Source organism: Centroberyx gerrardi, chromosome 23, assembly GCF_048128805.1.
Source record: "Centroberyx gerrardi isolate f3 chromosome 23, fCenGer3.hap1.cur.20231027, whole genome shotgun sequence".
Lineage (NCBI taxonomy): Eukaryota > Metazoa > Chordata > Actinopteri > Beryciformes > Berycidae > Centroberyx > Centroberyx gerrardi.
Window position 1 is genome coordinate 3,984,831 of NC_136019.1, and position 21,459 is coordinate 4,006,289.

General features: G+C 44.8%; 1 protein-coding gene across 1 annotated transcript in view; it reads left to right on the forward strand.

Annotated features, from left to right (window-relative positions):
- Positions 1-20,698, forward strand: part of dysf (dysferlin, limb girdle muscular dystrophy 2B (autosomal recessive)) — a 109,021-nt gene extending 88,323 nt beyond the window's left edge. The window contains 9 exon segments of the mRNA XM_078281761.1: positions 3,839-3,978; positions 4,212-4,300; positions 4,766-4,861; positions 5,423-5,564; positions 15,203-15,302; positions 16,987-17,159; positions 17,994-18,103; positions 19,256-19,403; positions 20,530-20,698. Of these exon segments, the coding sequence (XP_078137887.1) occupies positions 3,839-3,978; positions 4,212-4,300; positions 4,766-4,861; positions 5,423-5,564; positions 15,203-15,302; positions 16,987-17,159; positions 17,994-18,103; positions 19,256-19,403; positions 20,530-20,595 (1,064 nt within the window). The 3' untranslated portion in view covers positions 20,596-20,698.
- The last annotated feature ends 761 nt before the right edge of the window (positions 20,699-21,459 follow it).

Genomic DNA, 21,459 nt, shown 5'->3' on the forward strand with positions numbered 1-21,459 from the left:
TCATCATCATTGTGTGTGTGTGTGTGTTTTAAGTGTGTGTGTGTGTGCGACTATTACATGCATGTTTTATGTGTGTGTGTGTGTACGTCTGTTTTACATTTCTGTATGTATGTGTGTGTGTGTGATCTGCGTTTTTGTATCTTTTGCAGGCAAATGTCCCTACAAGAATAGAAAATCCTGTGTGTGTGTGTGTGTGTGTGTGTGTGTGTGTGTGTGTGTGTAGGCGTGTGTGTGTGTGTGTGTGATACATCATAAGTCCATAAGTGTGTGTGTGGGATTTGGTTGGCGTTCTGTATCGGCTCCGGATGGGTGAGAGGAGCGGAAAGATTGAGTGTGTGTGTGTGTGTGACGAGAGAGTGTGTGTGGTGTGTGTGTGTGTGTGTGTGAGAGTGAGTGTGTGTGTGTGAGAGTGTGTGTGTGTGTGTGTGTGTAAACGTACAGCGGTTCTGACACATTCAGTAAATTCACAGCAAATATATCACTCTGCACCGAACTCCCACTCCACCCATATCACTCTCTCTCTTCTCTCTCTCTTCCTTTATTTTCTCTTTCCTTCCTTTACTTCTCTTCTCCTATTCTCCCTCCCTCTCTCTCTCTCTCTCTCTCTCTCTCTCTCTCTCTCTCTGTGCCTCTTTCCCTTCCTCACCTCTTTCTCTCCCTTCTCTCACCTTCTTTCTTTTTTCTCTCTTCTTCTCTTCCATCCTCCTTTCGTCACTTTCCCTCGCTCGTGCTTCCTCCCTCTCTTTACCTCTTTCTCTTTCACTTTCTCTTCCGTTATCTCTCTCTCTTTTCTCTTGTCATTCTTACTCACTCTCTCTTACTCACTCCATCCTCGTCCTTTCGCTTTCTCTTCCACCCTTCCCCTCCTCCCCTCTCTCATTTTTCTCTCCCTCTTTCTCTCTCCCTCTCTTCCTCCTCTTTCTTCTCTCATCCCCCATCTCTCACTTTCTCCCTCCCTATCTTACTCTTTTTCCTTCTGTTTCTTCCTTTCTCTCTTTCTCTCCCCTCATCCCCCTTTCCCTCCACTTGTCCCAATAGTACACATCTCTCTCTCTCTCTCTCTCATCTCTCTCTCCATTTTATACCCTGCAACTCCTCTCTTTTTGCTTCCTTCCTTTCTTCCTCTCTCCTTTTTCCACTCCTTTCCATTCATCCGTTTCAAGCTTCTTTTTAAAACGCCTATCTTGTCTTTTCTCTCACTTTTTTACTCTCCTCTACATCTCTCCGTCCTTCTCTCCTTCTTTACCTCTCCCTCCTCCTTCCTCCCCTCCTCTCCCTCCGTCCTTCCCTCTCTCTTCTTCTTCTCTCACCCTTCATCGCTCCCTTCCTCCTTTCTTTTTCCGTCTCCTTTCCTTCCGTCATTTCCTAACTCCCTTCCTCCTCCCATCTCTCTCTCTCCTTCCCTCTCTCCCACCTTCTCCCCTCTCTCTTTTCTCCTTCCTGCCCTTTCCTTCCTCCTCCTCTCCCTCTCTCCTTTATCTCCTCCCTCCCTCTTTCTTCTTCCCTTCCTCTGCAGATTCTCTTACATCAACTCAAAACACAGAAATGCGGAGGAGGAGGAGGAGGAGGAGTGGAGGAGGGAGGATAGGGAGGGAGAGGATGGAGAGAACGAGGGAGGGGGAGAGAGAGAGAGAGAGAGAGTGAGAGAGAGTATATCTTTTTAACCTTGAGTTAAACCACAGGACCACCTGAGGAGCGGAGTGAAGAGATAAATATTCAAGATTCATTTTCACCGTCTCCCCACAACACACACACACACACACACACACACCCACGCACACACACACACACACACACACACACACACACACACACACACACACACACACATGTAAAAAATATTGAACACACACATATGTTCCATGGCTGGTGCGACGCAAGGTCATGGTTGTCGTTTTGGTGATTTATGGTATAACTGTGTGAGTGTGTGTGTGTGTGTGTGTGTGTGTGTGTATGTGTGTGTGTGTGTGTGTATGTGTGTGTGTGAGCCAACGTCAACATCGCGGTCGTCTCTCGGTTAGTGAGGAACGCCGCCGCTCTCTCTCTTTCCACAGTTGCCGCGGTTACCGTGCGTCAGCCTGCTGTCCGTCAAAGCGGTTGCTAATTGGCCGGGGCCTTCCTCCTCGCCGCACTCCTCTTCCTCTCCTCCCTCCACTCCTCTTTTCTGTTGTTTTTTACTCCCTCTATCTCCAGCTTCTCCTCTCCTCCTCCTGGTTTCCTTCTCCTCTCCCTCTTTTTCTCCTTTGATCTCCTCTCCTCTCTTCTTCTCTCCCCCTTTCATTCACCTTCTCTCCTCCTTCCTCGTATCCTTACTTCTCCTCTCTTCTCCTCCGCTCTGTTTTTTCCCCAAAGTACTCCCTCTATCTCACTTCTCCTCTCCTCCCTTCTTTTTTCCTTCTCTTCTTCTCTCCTCCTTCTTTCATTCTCCTTCTCTCTTCTCTCTCCTCCCTTTTCCCCTTGTCTCTCCTCTTCCTTTCTTCTCCTCTCCTCTCCTTTCCCCTCCTCTCCTCTCTTCCTCTCTCCTCTCCTTCTTTCTATCCTTAGCTCTCCTCACTTCTCCTCCTTTCTCCTCTCCCCCCCTTCTTTTTCCTCCCTTCTCCCTTTTTCTCCTCCTCCATCTCCCCCTCCACTCTTTCTCCTTTCTTTTTCTCTCCTTATCCCTTCACCTCTCCTCTCCTCTTCCTCCTCCTCTCCTTGTCTCCTCTCCTTCCTTCTATCCTTAGCTCTCCTCACCTCTCCTCCTTTCTCCTCTCCTTCTTTTTCCTCCCTTCTCCCCTTTTCTCTCCTCCTCCATCTCCCCTCCACTCTCTTTCTCCTTTCTTTTATCTCCTTATCCCTTCACCTCTCCTCTCCTCTCCTCTTCCTCCTCCTCTCCTTGTCTCCTCTCCTTCCTCCTATCCTTAGCTCTCCTCACTTCTCCTCCTTTCTCCTCTCCTTCTTTTTCCTCCCTTCTCCCCTTTTCCCTCCCTTCTCCCCTTTTCTCTCCTCCTCCATCTCCCCTCCACTCTTTCTCCTTTATTTTATCTCCTTATCCCTTCACCTCTCCTCTCCTCTCCTCTTCCTCCTCCTCTCCTTGTCTCCTCTCCTTCTTTCTATCCTTAGCTCTCCTCACTTCTCCTCCTTTCTCCTCTCCTCCCCTTCTTTTACCTCCCTTCTCCCTTTTTCTCTCCTCCTCCATCTCCCCCTCCACTCTTTCTCCTTTCTTTTTCTCTCCTTATCCCTTCACCTCTCCTCTCCTCTTCCTCCTCCTCTCCTCTCCTTCCTTCTATCCTTAGCTCTCCTCACTTCTCCTCCTTTCTCCTCTCCTCCCCTTCTTTTTCCTCCCTTTTCTCTCCTCATTCATCTCCCCCTCCACTCTCTTTCTCCTTTCTTTTCTCTCCTTATCCCTTCACCTCTCCTCTCCTCTTCCTCCTCCTCTCCTCTCTTATCCTCTCCTCCTCCTCTCCTCTCTCCTCCCTCTCTTCCTCCTCTCATATTCGAGGTGACTTGAAGTTTACAGTAATAAAGTTTTGACGTTAGTTTGATGTTTAGTTTTGTTTGGAAGCAACACAGATTTTCCTCATTCAGTTGTGATGCGGAGACCAATGAATGGCTCAGTCCTCTGTGTGTGTGTGTGTGTGTGTGTGTGTGTGTATGTGTGTGTGTGTGTGTGTGTGTGTGAATAATGAATAATCCCTATCATAACAGCTCTCCTCCCAGTCCACCCAGTATTCTTTCTTTCCACTTTCCACTCTCAGCGCTTTAATGGTCATTTACCGAGCGCCTCGACCTGCACTTCAACCTCCTTCTGTGTGTGTGTGTGTGTGTGTGTGTGTGTGTGTGTGTGTGTGTGTTCCAGAGGACGGTAAGCCCGCCAACCCCCACCTGGGTCCGCTGGAGGAGCGACTGTCGCTCCACATCTTGAGGAAACTGGGTTTGGTACCTGAACATGTAGAGACCAGACCGCTGTACAGCCCACTGCAGCCGGACATACAGCAGGTGACACACACACACACACACACACACGGAAACACACACACACACACGGAAACACACACACACGGAAAAACAAATTATTATGACCATATGTGTATTTTTTCATTTCCTCTACAGTCTGCTGTGATTGATTTTTGTCCCATCTTCCATTAAAATGTTTTTTTTTCCATCGGCTGTTCCTTGTTCCGTCTGTGTCCCATTCTGCCGTCTGATTGGCTGTCGGTGCTGTCCGTCAGGGGAGGCTGACGCTGTGGGTGGACCTGTTCCCCAAGTCTCTGGGACCGCCTGGCCCGCCCTTCAACATCACACCACGCAAGGCCAAGAAGTACACACACACACACACACACACAAACCAAGGCTGAAAGGTTTCAGATACACTTAACAGTGGAATACACAAATCAATCAATTAATCAATTGATCAATCAGTCAGGTAGCCAATCAACCAATCAGTCAGGTAGCCAATCAACCAATCAATCAGCAAACTCATCAGTCTATCAGTCAGTCAGTCAATCAACACATCCATCAATCAATCAGTCAATCAGTCAGTTAATAAATTAACCAATGAATCAATCAACAATCAATTAACCAACTAGTCAGTCAATCAACCAATCAACCAAGAAATCCATCAATCAGTCAGTCAGTCAATCATTAATCAATCAATGAATTGGTCAGTCAATCAGCCATTCAATCAATTAGTCAGTCGGTTGGTAAAACATTCAATCAATTAATCAGTTGACCAATCAATCCATCAGCAGTTGCAGTGATCAGACCTGTATTGGATCTTTTCCAGGTTCTTCCTGCGCTGCATCATCTGGAACACCAGTGATGTCATCCTGGATGATGTCAGCATCAGCGGGGAGAGGATGAGTGACATCTACGTCAAGGGGTAAGAGGAGGGGCGGGGCTTAACTAACGAAGAGAACGAAAGTTAATTGATTTGCTCGTTTTATTGATCAAATAATAAAATACTGGACTAACAGATTTTTATGGAAAGTTTTGATGAGAGAAATCACTTCAGCTCCAAATTAGATGATTCATTTGTACTTTGACTCATACTTTCATTTCACTTCAGTACATTTTGTAAAAGTTCATTCGTAGAAAGTAATATTTCATTAATTTGGGAAAAAAATAAACCACACATTAGATCATCTTTCAGTGTTTCACACATGAGGGAATATTGATACAGAACGCCTATATTTTTGAGCAATTCCCACTTTTTTAACATTGCACTTAATGTATAATTTAATGTTTTCTGTCTTTTACTTTGTCAGTGTTTGTTACTTATTTCACTTCTTCTGTCTAGTTCTTCCTTCTTTCTTTTCCTCTGTGCTCATAAAAGAGATCCTGGTTCTCAACAGGACTATAATCTACATTAATAAAGGCTAAATAAAGATAAAAATAAATAAAATACCATGAGCGTGAACTCCCACCCCTCCTCTCTCCTCAGCTGGCTCCACGGACACGAACACAACAAGCAGAAGACGGACGTCCACTACCGCTCTCTGGGCGGAGAGGGCAACTTCAACTTCCGCTTCCTGTTCCCCTTCCACTACCTGCCCGCAGAGCAGCTCTGCATCGTCGACAGGAAGGTGGGACAGAGGGAAGACGCTCCGAATTCAACCAAACAATCACGTTTCATTTGCTGCATTATCAGAGGAGGAGAAAAAAAAAGCAAAAATGAGAGAAAAGTCTTTAAAAAAATAGACATGATAATATATTTGTATAGTAGAAATATGCTTTTTTTCCTGTCCCAGAAATCATCTTGCGACCCCCCCCAAAATTCCTATTCTGTCCTCGCAAGAGTCCCCTTCTTAAGCTTAACAGATAGATAAACTCCTTCCAGCAGCTGTAGTGTTGACAGTTGATTTATTAGCACCAGTTCGTCTATACAGTACTAGAAACAGAGTAAAACTGAAACAAAGAAACAAACTATAAGTATAAATATGATGAACACAAAGCTTAAATCTCACTAGCTGAACAACATGTATTTACGTGAGGTATAATATTGTTACAAACCCTGAAATATGCTACCATATACAAATCATATCCCTCATAGCAAGATCGGTTACACAGAACCGATAAACATACAGTTGTCATGACAACACGTAAATACCCCGTAAACGATCGTCCATATAAATATAATCTAAATCAAAGGGTAAGTAGGTTATGAATTATTTTACTTACAGACAATGCGTCTACAAACTAACTGCAAGAGGGAAGAAGTCCGCCGCTCTACAGAATAACTGTCACCGTTTCCATGCCAACAAGATACTTCTTTCATTTGTAGGATATTTCAACCGAAACCACATTCTGGATGTTTAGCGATCTCGAGGTGCCTTCAAGTACCGTCGGAAATATGATAATTACAACTTAAACACCCATAAACAAACTCAGCTACAGGGGCCAGAATAATTCCCGACCCCCAGGTTGAGAACCACTGGCCTTAAGAAACTATAAATTTAAAGGGGTATTATATAATTTAGGATCTCTGGCTCAGCCCACTCACTCCTCTTCCCCTTGAACTACGGTGGCCTGTAAGTGACACAAACAGTAAAGTCACATTTTCACACTATAGAGGAGTAAGCTAGCTAATTAGATCAAAGATCCAACAGAAACATCTAGTGAAGAGCTGATATATCACCATGCTGAATACTGGAATAATTAAACTACTTTGTCATTTACTTTTTTGGGCTTAAGAACGAGACTTTTTAGCTTTTTTTTTAGCTGAAATGTCTCATGATGCGTTCGCTGGCAGCTCCGTCGATAAGCTGAAGTTTTGAAACTCCAGTGGGTGGAGAGTTTTTGTTCCAAAATAGAGCCTGGGTCGGAAATTGACTTCTGAAAGCCAGAAATCTCCGCAGCTGGTGAAGTAATCAGTGAGTCACTGGTATTGATCATCAACCCTATCAACCCCCTGCAGATATATTGTGGTCATTTGGTGCTGTGAGGCAGTAAAAACCTGACTTACTGCCTCTTTAACTTGATTATCCCACTCAGTCAGTCTGCCCAAAATGAGAATCTAAAAAGTTTGAAAAATACTAGAGAGAGAGAGAGAGAGAGAGAGAGAGAGAGAGAGAGAGAGAGAGAGAGAGAGAGAGAGAGAGAGAGAGAGAGAGAGAGAGAGAGAGAAAGACAGATGGAGGGAATGAGAGAGATGACTGAACAAGATTCTGTACTTAGCACTCTGGCAACAAAAAGGAAGTTGATTGATACTGTTAGATATTGCAGATAGCAGTGACACACACACACACACACACACACACACACACACACACTCATACGCAGCGTCCCACCCATGTTTTTGACAGCTGTGGAGTGATAACTTAATGTGCTTGGACAGCGTTCATGGATAAAGTGAGCCAAGCAGTGAACACACACACACACACACACACATACGCTGCAACACACACTGTTTTGCACACTCATACACTAAAACACACATGCGCTAACACACACAGAACACACACAGATGCAAAACATACTACTTCATACAGATACGTACACGCTTTAGCAGCACACACACACACACACACACACACACACACAGGGTGTAGTGTTTACTCAGTGTTTGTGTGTGTTGTTATGAAGTGTGAGAGCATGGCGTGGATTTAGACTCTGATTTAGAGCGTCGATGTGAAGTCATTACACATTACTGCAGTGGGGAGACCATCTATCACTTTAACTAGAGAGAGAGAGAGACAGAGAGAGAGAGAGAGAGAGAGAGAGACAGAGAGAGACAACGTGAGATTACACTGTTTTCTGGCTTTATTGACATTTTATATGTAGAAAGACAGAGAGAGAGGGAAAGAAAGGAAGCAGGAAAGAGCGAGAGAATGCCAACTTTACTTTAGTGTATATTTCTATATATATAAAAAAAAAACAGTTATCACCCAAAATACATTTTCAGCTATTGAGGATTAAAAGTGGTTAATTTTCTCATTGAACTCCCATGCATCAGTGACTTTTTACAGTCTTTTGATCATTTTAGCGTCTGTCAATCATTTTAAAGCTGCACGTAGTAACATTTTTATATCAAAATTCACCCGTCTTATCAGTCTAAATCACAAAGTGGGGCTGCAACAGACGAACTGAGATGCTGTAGATTCACCCTATTTGCCCAAATTAAATGTAGGTATCAGATATGGACACTGGCGGGAAATACACGCAGGAATTTTAAGTTAAGAGCGAAATACAAAACCGCTGTGTGACGTTTACTGACCTCGCCGCACAGGACTTCTGGGTAACGAAGTCCTTAAAAATCCAAACACTCTCGCTGCCATTTGGGGCCGCCGACGTGCAAAGCTGAAATAAAACATGGCATGAGCAAATCGATTCGCTAAATATTTTTAGAAATATGACGCTGATGTATTGACTTTCGCTGCAGATTTACAACCCAAATCACTAGGCGTCTATTATAATTCAGGTGTGAAAAGACATATTTTTATTATCAGCATAACAAGAGCCAAAGAGACGGAGAGACAGATGGAGAGGAAGACTGAGGGAATGGAAAGAGATAGGGAGGAAACTCAGGGCTGGTGTGTGTGTGTGTGTGTGTGTGTGTGTGCCAGCTGGAGAGTCAAGCCCATTAGCAGAAAGGTGAGACAGGATAAGATACTGTCTGGCAGTTTAGTGTGAACTTACTAGAGGCGATAATAGGTATAACACACACACACCCACACACACACACACACACACAGTACTTCAGTGTGGAAGTGGTGCTGTAGTGACAGATGTGTCGCTGTACTGCTACTCCAAACAGGAGCGGTCCTCTCCTCACCTCGCTCTCATCCCTCCTTTCCTCTCCTCCTCTCTGCATTCTCTCCATCCAACACAGTCTCAAAAGTTTCGTGAAATGAGTGCGAACTCTGAAACGCAAATTACGAGTTGTGGCTACGAATTATCTTGATGTATCCTGATGCTATTCTGATGTTTATGTGTAATTGAATGTAGTGTGATGATGTGTTTTATGTGCATTGTGATCGTGTGTTCACCCTGTGTGTGTGATGTGCGTTTCTTTTTTAAAACGGAGCTGCTATGATGCATAACAAATTTCAGAGAAATCTGACAATAAAGTTCTACTAGTTCGCATCGTATTGTATCGTATCGTACCATATTGTATATCATACCGTATTGTATCATAATGTAGCTTATTGTAGCGTATCGTTCCGTATTGTGTCGTAGCGTATCGTTCCGTATTGTCATAGTGTATCGTTCCGTATTGTGTCATAGTGTATCGTTCCGTATTGTCATAGTGTATCGTTCCGTATTGTCATAGTGTATCGTTCCGTATTGTCATAGTGTATCGTTCCGTATTGTCATAGTGTATCGTTCCGTATTGTGTCATAGTGTATCGTTCCGTATTGTGTCATAGTGTATCGTTCCGTATTGTGTCATAGTGTATCGTTCCGTATTGTCATAGTGTATCGTTCCGTATTGTCATAGTGTATCGTTCCGTATTGTGGCGTAGCGTATCGTTCCATATTGTCATAGTGTATCGTTCCGTATTGTGTCATAGCGTATCGTTACATATTGTAGCGTAGCGTATCGTTACGTATTGTAGCGTAGCGTATCGTTTCGTATTGTGTCATAGTGTATCGTTCCGTATTGTCGTAGCGTATTGTTACGTATTGTGTCGTAGCGTATCGTTCCGTATTGTGGCGTAGCGTATCGTTCCGTATTGTAGCGTAGCGTATCGTTTCGTATTGTGTCATAGTGTATCGTTCCGTATTGTGTCATAGTGTATCGTTACGTATTGTGTCGTAGCGTATCGTTCCGTATTGTCATAGTGTATCGTTCCGTATTGTGTCATAGCGTATCGTTACGTATTGTAGCGTAGCGTATCGTTTCGTATTGTGTCATAGTGTATCGTTCCGTATTGTCGTAGCGTATTGTTACGTATTGTGTCGTAGCGTATCGTTCCGTATTGTAGCGTATCGTTTCGTATTGTGTCATAGTGTATCGTTCCGTATTGTGGCGTAGCGTATCGTTCCGTATTGTCATAGTGTATCGTTCCGTATTGTGTCATAGTGTATCGTTACGTATTGTGTCGTAGCGTATCGTTCCGTATTGTCATAGTGTATCGTTCCGTATTGTGTCATAGTGTATCGTTACGTATTGTGTCGTAGCGTATCGTTCCGTATTGTAGCGTAGCGTATCGTTCCGTATTGTAGCGTAGCGTATCGTTCCGTATTGTGTCATAGTGTATCGTTCCGTATTGTAGCGTAGCGTATCGTTCCGTATTGTGTCATAGTGTATCGTTACGTATTGTGTCGTAGCGTATCGTTACGTATTGTGTCATAGTGTATCGTTCCGTATTGTAGCGTAGCGTATCGTTACGTATTGTGTCATAGTGTATCGTTCCGTATTGTAGCGTAGCGTATTGTGTCATAGTGTATCGTTCCGTATTGTAGCGTAGCGTATCGTTACGTATTGTGTCGTAGTGTATCGTTACGTATTGTAGCGTAGCGTATCGTTACGTATTGTGTCGTAGTGTATCGTTACGTATTGTAGCGTAGCGTATCGTTCCGTATTGTGTCGTAGCGTATCGTTCCGTATTGTGTCGTAGTGTATCGTTCCGTATTGTGTCATAGCGTATCGTTACGTATTGTGTCATAGTGTATCGTTCCGTATTGTAGCGTAGCGTATCGTTCCGTATTGTGTCATAGTGTATCGTTACGTATTGTGTCATAGTGTATCGTTCCGTATTGTAGCGTAGCGTATCGTTCCGCATTGTCATAGCATATCGTTCCGTATTGTAGCGTAGCGTATCGTTCCGTATTGTAGCGTAGCGTATCGTTCCGTATTGTGTCATAGTGTATCGTTCCGTATTGTAGCGTAGCGTATCGTTCCGTATTGTGTCATAGTGTATCGTTACGTATTGTGTCATAGTGTATCGTTCCGTATTGTAGCGTAGCGTATCGTTCCGCATTGTCATAGCGTATCGTTCCGTATTGTAGCGTAGCGTATCGTTCCGTATTGTAGCGTAGCGTATCGTTCCGTATTGTGTCATAGTGTATCGTTCCGTATTGTAGCGTAGCGTATCGTTACGTATTGTGTCGTAGTGTATCGTTACGTATTGTAGCGTAGCGTATCGTTACGTATTGTGTCGTAGTGTATCGTTACGTATTGTAGCGTAGCGTATCGTTCCGTATTGTGTCGTAGCGTATCGTTCCGTATTGTGTCGTAGTGTATCGTTCCGTATTGTGTCATAGCGTATCGTTCCGTATTGTGTCATAGTGTATCGTTCCGTATTGTAGCGTAGCGTATCGTTCCGTATTGTGTCATAGTGTATCGTTACGTATTGTAGCGTAGCGTATCGTTCCGTATTGTGTCATAGTGTATCGTTACGTATTGTGTCATAGCGTATCGTTCCGTATTGTGTCATAGTGTATCGTTCCGTATTGTAGCGTAGCGTATCGTTCCGTATTGTGGCGTAGCGTATCGTTCCGTATTGTGTCATAGTGAATCGTTCCGTATTGTAGCGTAGCGTATCGTTTCGTATTGTGTCATAGTGTATCGTTCCGTATTGTCATAGCGTATCGTTCCGTATTGTGTCGTAGCGTATCGTTCCGTATTGTAGCGTAGCGTATCGTTCCGTATTGTGTCATAGCGTATCGTTTCGTATTGTAGCGTAGCGTATCGTTCCGTATTGTGTCGTAGTGAATCGTTCCGTATTGTGTCATAGCGTATCGTTTCGTATTGTAGCGTAGCGTATCGTTCCGTATTGTGTCGTAGTGAATCGTTCCGTATTGTGTCGTAGCGTATCGTTTCGTATTGTAGCGTAGCGTATCGTTCCGTATTGTGTCATAGTGAATCGTTTCGTATTGTAGCGTAGCGTATTGTTCCCTATTGTAGCGCAGCGTATCGTTCCGTATTGTGTCATAGTGAATCGTTTCGTATTGTAGCGTAGCGTATCGTTCCATATTGTCATAGTGTATCGTTCCGTATTGTGTCGTAGCGTATCGTTCCGTATTGTAGCGCAGCGTATCGTTCCGTATTGTGTCATAGTGTATCGTTCCGTATTGTAGCGTAGCGTATCGTTCCGTATTGTGTCATAGTGTATCGTTCCGTATTGTAGCGTAGCGTATCGTTCCGTATTGTGTCGTAGTGTATCGTTCCCTATTGTAGCGCAGCGTATCGTTCCGTATTGTGTCATAGTGTATCGTTCAGTATTGTGTCGTAGTGTATCGTTCCGTATTGTAGCGCAGCGTATCGTTCCGTAACGCAGCGTATCGTTCCGTATTGTAGCGCAGCGTATCGTTCCGTAACGCAGCGTATCGTTCCGTAACGCAGCGTATCGTTCCGTATTGTAGCGCAGTGTATCGTTCCGTATTGTAGCGTAGCGTATCGTTCCGTATTGTGTCATAGTGTATCGTTCCGTATTGTAGCGTAGCGTATCGTTCCGTATTGTGTCGTAGTGTATCGTTCCCTATTGTAGCGCAGCGTATCGTTCCGTATTGTGTCATAGTGTATCGTTCAGTATTGTGTCGTAGTGTATCGTTCCGTATTGTAGCGCAGCGTATTGTGTCATAGTGTATCGTTCCGTATTGTAGCGTAGCGTATCGTTACGTATTGTGTCGTAGTGTATCGTTACGTATTGTAGCGTAGCGTATCGTTACGTATTGTGTCGTAGTGTATCGTTACGTATTGTAGCGTAGCGTATCGTTCCGTATTGTGTCGTAGCGTATCGTTCCGTATTGTGTCGTAGTGTATCGTTCCGTATTGTGTCATAGCGTATCGTTACATATTGTGTCATAGTGTATCGTTCCGTATTGTAGCGTAGCGTATCGTTCCGTATTGTGTCATAGTGTATCGTTACGTATTGTGTCATAGTGTATCGTTCCGTATTGTAGCGTAGCGTATCGTTCCGCATTGTCATAGCATATCGTTCCGTATTGTAGCGTAGCGTATCGTTCCGTATTGTAGCGTAGCGTATCGTTCCGTATTGTGTCATAGTGTATCGTTCCGTATTGTAGCGTAGCGTATCGTTCCGTATTGTGTCATAGTGTATCGTTACGTATTGTGTCATAGTGTATCGTTCCGTATTGTAGCGTAGCGTATCGTTCCGCATTGTCATAGCGTATCGTTCCGTATTGTAGCGTAGTGTATCGTTCCGTATTGTAGCGTAGCGTATCGTTCCGTATTGTGTCATAGTGTATCGTTCCGTATTGTAGCGTAGCGTATCGTTACGTATTGTGTCGTAGTGTATCGTTACGTATTGTAGCGTAGCGTATCGTTACGTATTGTGTCGTAGTGTATCGTTACGTATTGTAGCGTAGCGTATCGTTCCGTATTGTGTCGTAGCGTATCGTTCCGTATTGTGTCGTAGTGTATCGTTCCGTATTGTGTCATAGCGTATCGTTCCGTATTGTGTCATAGTGTATCGTTCCGTATTGTAGCGTAGCGTATCGTTCCGTATTGTGTCATAGTGTATCGTTACGTATTGTAGCGTAGCGTATCGTTCCGTATTGTGTCATAGTGTATCGTTACGTATTGTGTCATAGCGTATCGTTCCGTATTGTGTCATAGTGTATCGTTCCGTATTGTAGCGTAGCGTATCGTTCCGTATTGTGGCGTAGCGTATCGTTCCGTATTGTGTCATAGTGAATCGTTCCGTATTGTAGCGTAGCGTATCGTTTCGTATTGTGTCATAGTGTATCGTTCCGTATTGTCATAGCGTATCGTTCCGTATTGTGTCGTAGCGTATCGTTCCGTATTGTAGCGTAGCGTATCGTTCCGTATTGTGTCATAGCGTATCGTTTCGTATTGTAGCGTAGCGTATCGTTCCGTATTGTGTCGTAGTGAATCGTTCCGTATTGTGTCATAGCGTATCGTTTCGTATTGTAGCGTAGCGTATCGTTCCGTATTGTGTCGTAGTGAATCGTTCCGTATTGTGTCGTAGCGTATCGTTTCGTATTGTAGCGTAGCGTATCGTTCCGTATTGTGTCATAGTGAATCGTTTCGTATTGTAGCGTAGCGTATTGTTCCCTATTGTAGCGCAGCGTATCGTTCCGTATTGTGTCATAGTGAATCGTTTCGTATTGTAGCGTAGCGTATCGTTCCATATTGTCATAGTGTATCGTTCCGTATTGTGTCGTAGCGTATCGTTCCGTATTGTAGCGCAGCGTATCGTTCCGTATTGTGTCATAGTGTATCGTTCCGTATTGTAGCGTAGCGTATCGTTCCGTATTGTGTCATAGTGTATCGTTCCGTATTGTAGCGTAGCGTATCGTTCCGTATTGTGTCGTAGTGTATCGTTCCCTATTGTAGCGCAGCGTATCGTTCCGTATTGTGTCATAGTGTATCGTTCAGTATTGTGTCGTAGTGTATCGTTCCGTATTGTAGCGCAGCGTATCGTTCCGTAACGCAGCGTATCGTTCCGTATTGTAGCGCAGCGTATCGTTCCGTAACGCAGCGTATCGTTCCGTAACGCAGCGTATCGTTCCGTATTGTAGCGCAGTGTATCGTTCCGTATTGTAGCGTAGCGTATCGTTCCGTATTGTGTCATAGTGTATCGTTCCGTATTGTAGCGTAGCGTATCGTTCCGTATTGTGTCGTAGTGTATCGTTCCCTATTGTAGCGCAGCGTATCGTTCCGTATTGTGTCATAGTGTATCGTTCAGTATTGTGTCGTAGTGTATCGTTCCGTATTGTAGCGCAGCGTATCGTTCCGTAACGCAGCGTATCGTTCCGTATTGTAGCGCAGCGTATCGTTCCGTAACGCAGCGTATCGTTCCGTAACGCAGCGTATCGTTCCGTATTGTAGCGCAGTGTACCGTTCCGTATTGTGTCGTAGTGTATCGTTCCGTATTGTCGTAGCGTATCGGTCCGTATTGTGCCGTAGCGCATCGTTCCGTATTGTAGTGTAGCGTATCGTTCCATATTGTCATAGTGTATCGTTCCGTATTGTAGTGTAGCGTATCATAGCATATCGTAGCATATCGTATAATAGCGGATCGTATAAATTGAACAGGCCACTTTCAAGTAATCGTGAAGAGAACACCACAAGTTATTTTAATGAACACAGCACTAACGCTTCAGACCGGCTGCGTCTGAAACCTTCACCATGTTTGACATCTTTCCTCATGCACCTGCACCAAGTCTAGTGGATGTGCGAATAACTATCTACTGCAAAGTAGGCAGTTATCTTTTGAGCTGGGCCCAACTCAAAATCCACCTTCTTTCTTTCTTTCTTTCTTTCTTTCTTTCTTTCTTCTGTTTGTCTGCAGGAACACTTCTGGAGTATGGATAAGTCCGAGACCAAGCTGCCTGCTAAACTCACCATCCAGGTCTGGGACAACGACAAGTTCTCCTTCGACGACTACCTCGGTAAAACACACCGCTCTGAGTGTGTGTGTGTGTGTGTGTCGTAATTGATTAAACTACAAACTGTCTCCATCGCTAATTTCTGTATCATCATAAAATACTACGCTTCAGTTGGGCAGCTGTTCTGTCGCTGACCCTGATCTCTCTCTGCAGAAGAAAAACCAAAATTTCCCTATTGGATTCAATGAAGTACGATATTATTAGTACATTAATATTATTAATTGACCGTGTCTGTAACGCTGACGCTGCTGTTTCTAACCCAGACGGGGCCTCGTGTGTGTGTGATGCGGAGACGATCTACTGCGATAACATTTATCTTTACAATTACCACCGCTCTTCCTTTTCCACTGCGCTGGCACATTTCAGAGAGAGAGAGAGGGGAGTGGGGGTGTTTTTTTTTTGTTTCATTTCGAGAGTCAAGCTGTCAAAATCCTTTAACCCGACCCCTTTACCCTCCAAATAACTCACTGCCATGCCTCTCCTCCTCTTTCATTCCATCCCTTTTTTTTTCTCCGAGAGGATGATCGTTCTCTAGACTGTGTGTTTGTCTGCGGCGGGAGAGAGAGAGAGAGAGAGGAAGATGAGGAATCCAGACTTTGATCTTTTTCTTCTTTTCCCCCCGCCTGTCTCGTCTTCTGTCTACGTCGCTCGCAATTTTTTTTTTTTTTACGTCCCCCTCAGTCTCCGTTTTTTTTTTACATTTCTCTCGCATCGACTCGCTCGCATCGCTCGGTCGTGACTCCGGCTCCCCCCGGGTACGAAGCCACCTCAAAGCATTTTTTCCGTGCCTGCCTGTCTTCAGCTCGGCCCGCCGGCTGTTAATCTCCGCGGTCGGAGGCGAGGGTCAGGCGGGCGTAAGCGATTTTCCGATGGTCACGCAGCAAAAACTCCTGATTTCGCCTGGAAAATCGCTTCCAGTGGGTCTGTAATCCCGACATCAGTCATTTATCAATCCGCAATCCCTCTGCAATGGCTCTTAAAAGTCAACACTGATCAAAAGTGTAGAATCCATAGTTCACAGTAACACTCCCAATAATGTCTAATGTTTCTGATTTCATATTTTGGATCTTTTCATATGAATCCATCAGGAAATTTGGAGGCTGAACTGTCTTATTTCTTTCTTTCTGTCTTTGCTTTTAATACTTTTTCACCTTAAAGTCAAAATCCGAGTCATTTTCTTACAAATAAATGTCCTTTTTTCTACTCATTATCAGTGATCCAACCTATATCCAGTTGACGAAAGCTTTTCCATTGTCTGTTGTCTGAGCAGCGATAGGACACACACAGGAATGTTTCTGTTTGTATATTTGAGTGTTTGTGGTGATTTAGAGAGAGAGTGAGTTAAAAAGAGAGAGAGAGAGAGAATGAAAGAGTGGGAGAGAGAGAGAGAGAGCGAAAGATAGAGTGGGAGAGAGAGAGAGAGGATGAGAGATAGAGGGCTGAACAGACAAAGAAAAGAGAAACTCAAACTGCAGCAACAGAAAATCCAAGCCCCGCCCACACTGTTTGATTGACAGGTGATCTGTGGGAAGAGCAGAGCAGAAACACCACAGTGAGGCTGAGGGACGAAGATGGAGACTGAATAAAAATAGGAAGAACTCGAGAATTCTGCCTTTAATTGTTGGATTGTTAATACTCTTATTAGAAGTCTCTCACAGCCTAAGTTTGACCTTTGACCTCCCTGCAGGTCACCTGGAGATGGACCTGAACCACATGCTGCGTCCCGCCAAGTCTCCGGAGAAGTGTAACCTGGAGCTGCTGGGCCAGCCGGCCGACCGGCTGGTGTCTCTGTTCGAGCAGAAGACCGTCAAAGGCTGGTGGCCCTGCACCTGCGACCAGAACGGAGAGAAGACCATCGCTGTGAGCACACACACACACACACACACACACACACACACACACACACACACACTCACACACAGACGAAGTTCTTTGATTATTGCAGCTGAACACTCACATAGAAGCTCATACACAAAACCACAGATGCATGCGTGTTTTTTCTCTTCTTTTTGCCTTTCACGCACAAGGTAGCTTTATAATTTAAAGGTGAAATGTCTAGCATTTTAACACAAATAAATCATTAACACATTAATTTTGAGACATTATTGTTATTACCGTAAAGAACTGGAAAGAACTGGAAAGGACTGGATTTGGCAGAAAATCTGCTGGATTGCTTTACGTCACATAAAAAGGAAACATTTTACTTTGCAACTTTATTCCAGTTCCTCTATGCATGCTCTGTGCAACAGGGTTTATGGGAAATTAATTTTGAGAAACAGAAAATGCTATATGTAGCACCTCTTAATCTGAATTAAGAAAACAGAATTGAAATTGGGAAGGCTGAGTTTGAAATTATAGATAAAAGTTAAATTCAGCTTACTCACATTCAATTTCAAGCCATTGCAGTTCATTCAAAATTGTGCCTTACAAATTACATTTTGGAATTAATTTATTCAACAAATTAATTCTCTAAAATTCAATGGGTTCAGTATGAGTGTGACACATTTAAATGTATGCAGTTCAAATGTAATCTCTGCTGGGACTAATCTCTTTCCTAATCTTTTTGTTATCAGATCCTGTGTATTGGAAAACTGTATTTTTTATTATATTTATATTTATTTTAACCCCCCCCCCCCCCCCCCCCCCCCACACACACACACACACACACACACACACACACACACACACACACAGGGGAAGGTGGAGATGTCTCTGGAGATCGTGTCGGAGCAGGAGCAGGAGGAGAGACCAGCCGGCCCGGGGAGAGACGAGCCCAACATGAACCCCCACCTGGAGGAGCCTCAGTGAGTTACACACTCCACACACACACACACACACACACACAGGTATATCCAAAAATACACACCTATGGGCACAGTGTGTGAAAACATCACAGTCCAGTCTGACAGAAGAGGGGTAAAAACTAGCTGAACTTCTGATGGAGCTGCAGGGAAACATCATCTGCTAACGGACTTCATCAGCCAATCAGATTTGTACATTTGACTGGTTCAAAAGGTCTGGAGCCCCGCCCACAACAACACAACCTAGGTGGTTTCAATGCATATTTGTCAGTGAATGTGATGCTAAATGTCTCCGTCCCTCCTCTTCCTCCTCTCCTTCCCCACTCCTCCTTCTCTCCTCTCTTTTCCTCTCATCTCCTTCACGTTCCTCTCTGGTCTCCTCGTCTCCTCCCCCCTTCCTCTCTTCCTTCCCCTTCCTCCTCCTCTCCGCTGACTTTCCCTCCTCTCCTCCAACTTTTCTCGTCTCATCTCCTCCTCTTCTGTCCTCTCCTCCCTTCTCCTCGGCTGACGTCTCCTCTTTCCTCCTCTCCTTTCCCCTTCCTCCTCTCCCCTCCTTCTCTTCCTGCCCCTTCCTAATTCCCCTCTTGCTTTTGCTCCTCCTCTCCTTCCCCACTCCTCCTTCTCTCCTCTCTTTTCCTCTCATCTCCTTCACGTTCCTCTCTGGTCTCCTCATCTCCTCCCCCCCTTCCTCTCTTCCTTCCCCTTCCTCCTCCTCTCCGCTGACTTTCCCTCCTCTCCTCCTTTCCTCTCCTCCAACTTTTCTCGTCTCATCTCCTCTTCTGTCCTCTCCTCCCTTCTCCTCGGCTGACATCTCATCTTTCCTCCTCTCCTTTCACCTTCCTCCTCTCCCCTCCTTCTCTTTCTGCCCCTTCCTCTATCCCCTCTTGCTTTTGCTCCTCCTCTCCTTCCCCACTCCTCCTTCTCTCCTCTCTTTTCCTCTCATCACCTTCACGTTCCTCTCTGGTCTCCTCGTCTCCTCCTCCCCCTTCCTCTCTTCCTTCCCCTTCTTCCTCACCGCTGACTTTCCGTCCTCTCCTCTTTTCTCTTGTCTTTTCTCCTCTCATCTCCTCTAATCTTCTTTGCTCTCTTCCTCCCCTTATCCTCCCTTCTCCTTGGCCTCTCCTCCTCCTCTTTTCCTCTCCTCCCTCCCTCCAGACGTCCAGAAACCTCCTTCCTGTGGTTTTCCTCCCCCTATAAAACCCTGAAGTTCATCCTGTGGCGGAGGTTCAAGTGGGTTATCATCCTCTTCATCTTCCTCTTCCTCATCTTCCTCTTCTTCGGCGTCTTCCTCTACGCCTTCCCGGTAAGTGTGTGTGTGTTTATGTGTGTGTGTGTGTGTGTGTGTGTGTGTGTGTGTGTGAGAGAGAGAAATTCAGTCATGATAATCTGCCCCAATCTACCACATAGGAATGTTTCTGTTTGTATATTTGAGTGTTTGTGGTGATTTAGAGAGAGTGAGTTAAAAAGAGAGAGAGAGAGAGAGAGAATGAAAGAGTGGGAGAGAGAGAGCGAGAGAGCGAAAGATAGAGTGGGAGAGAGAGAGAGAGGATGAGAGAGAGAGAGAGAGAGAATGAAAGAGTGGGAGAGAGAGAGAGAGAGGATGAGAAAGAGAGAGAGAATGAACGAGAGTGGGAGAGAGGATAAGAGAGAGAGACAGAGAGAGAGAGAGAATGAACGATAGAGTGAGAGAGAGAGAGAGAGAGTGAAAGATAGAGTGGGAGAGAGAGAGAGGATGAGAGAGAGAGAGTGAAAGATAGAGTGGGAGAGAGAGAGAGAGGATGAGAGAGAGAGAGAATGAACAAGAGTGGGAGAGAAGATAAGAGAGAGAGAGACAGAGAGAGAGAGAGAATGAATGATAGAGTGAGAGAGAGAGAGAGAATGAACGAGAGTGGGAGAGAGGATAAGAGAGAGAGAGAGAGAGAGAATGAACGATAGAGTGGGAGAGAGAGAGAGAGAGAGAATGAACGATAGAGTGGGAGAGAGAGAGAGAGAAAGAATGAAAGATAGAGTGGGAGAGAGAGAGAGAGAGAATGAACGATAGAGTGGGAGAGAGAGAGAGAGAGAATGAACGATAGAGTGGGAGAGAGAGAGAGAGAGAGAGAATGAAAGATAGAGTGGGAGAGAGAGAGAGGATGAGAGAGAGAGAGAATGAACGAGAGTGGGAGAGAGGATAAGAGAGAGCGAGACAGAGAGAGAGAGAGAATGAACAATAGAGTGGGAGAGAGAGAGAGAGAGACAGAGAGAGAATGAATATACCAGAGGAATCTGTTTGTATTTGTATGTGACAGGATGGGAGAACGAGGGGGAGAAAGAGTGAATGAAAGAGAGAGAGAGAGAGGGAGGTGCTGAAAGAGAGAATAACCTCCTCTGTCTTTTCTTCTTCTTCTTCTTCTCCTCCTTTCTTTTTTTTGTGTCCATCATCCTATCAGAACTACGCTGCCATGAAGCTGGTGGGACCTTTCGGACCGGCCAAGGGAGCCGAGGGAGCCAAGTGATGAAGGAAAGAAAGAAAGACAGACAGAAAGAAAGAAAGACAGAAAGAAAGAAAGAAAGAGCGTTAACAAAACTGAGAGAGGAGCAGCCTTGATCAAAAAACAACCCGAGTGGAAGCTGAGTTCTTCTTCTGGTCTTTAAAAACGAGCGCGGCGTCTCTGCAGAGTTCTTCAAAGCGTCTGAAGCCAAAACTGCGGCGCTGAACTGCTGAACTCCGTCTGACAGATAGACCTGATGGGGCGGGAGTGTGTGTGTGTGTGTGTGTGTGTGTGTGTGTTGTGTGTGTGTGTGTTGTGTGTGTGTGTGTGTGTGTGTCTCTTGTCTTTGCTGCTGTTGAGTAAAGCATTAACACGTGCCATATTCATTTATCAAAGCAGCAAAGAGGGGAGTGTCTGCATACATTAGTGTGTGTGTGTGTGTGTGTGTGCACGTGTTCTTTCGTGCATGTGTGTGTGTGTGTGTGTGTGTGTTAGTGTTACACCAACTAACCCCAGTAATCACCGCATTACTCTACTGTATGCATTTCTAAATTCGTTATCAAAGCTCAGCATGTGTTTGCATATATTAGTCTGTGTGTGTGTGTGTGTGTGTGTGTGTGTGTGTGTGTGTGTCTCCCCGCCCCCGGTCTCGCCCCGGTCCTGAACCCTCCCTGTTATTCTCTTTCATTCCTCCGTCGCTCCCTTTAATCTCTCTTTCCGTTTAATCCCGCCTGTCTCGTCCCTCGCTCCTCTCGCTCGCTCCCTCCTTTCTTCTCTCCCTTCACGTAGAGAAGAGAAGAAGAGAAGAAGAAAAGAGAAGAGAAGAGAGAGCAGAGCGGCTCTTACCACCATGTTGGAAGAGAGAAAAGCATAATCAGAGATTGTAAA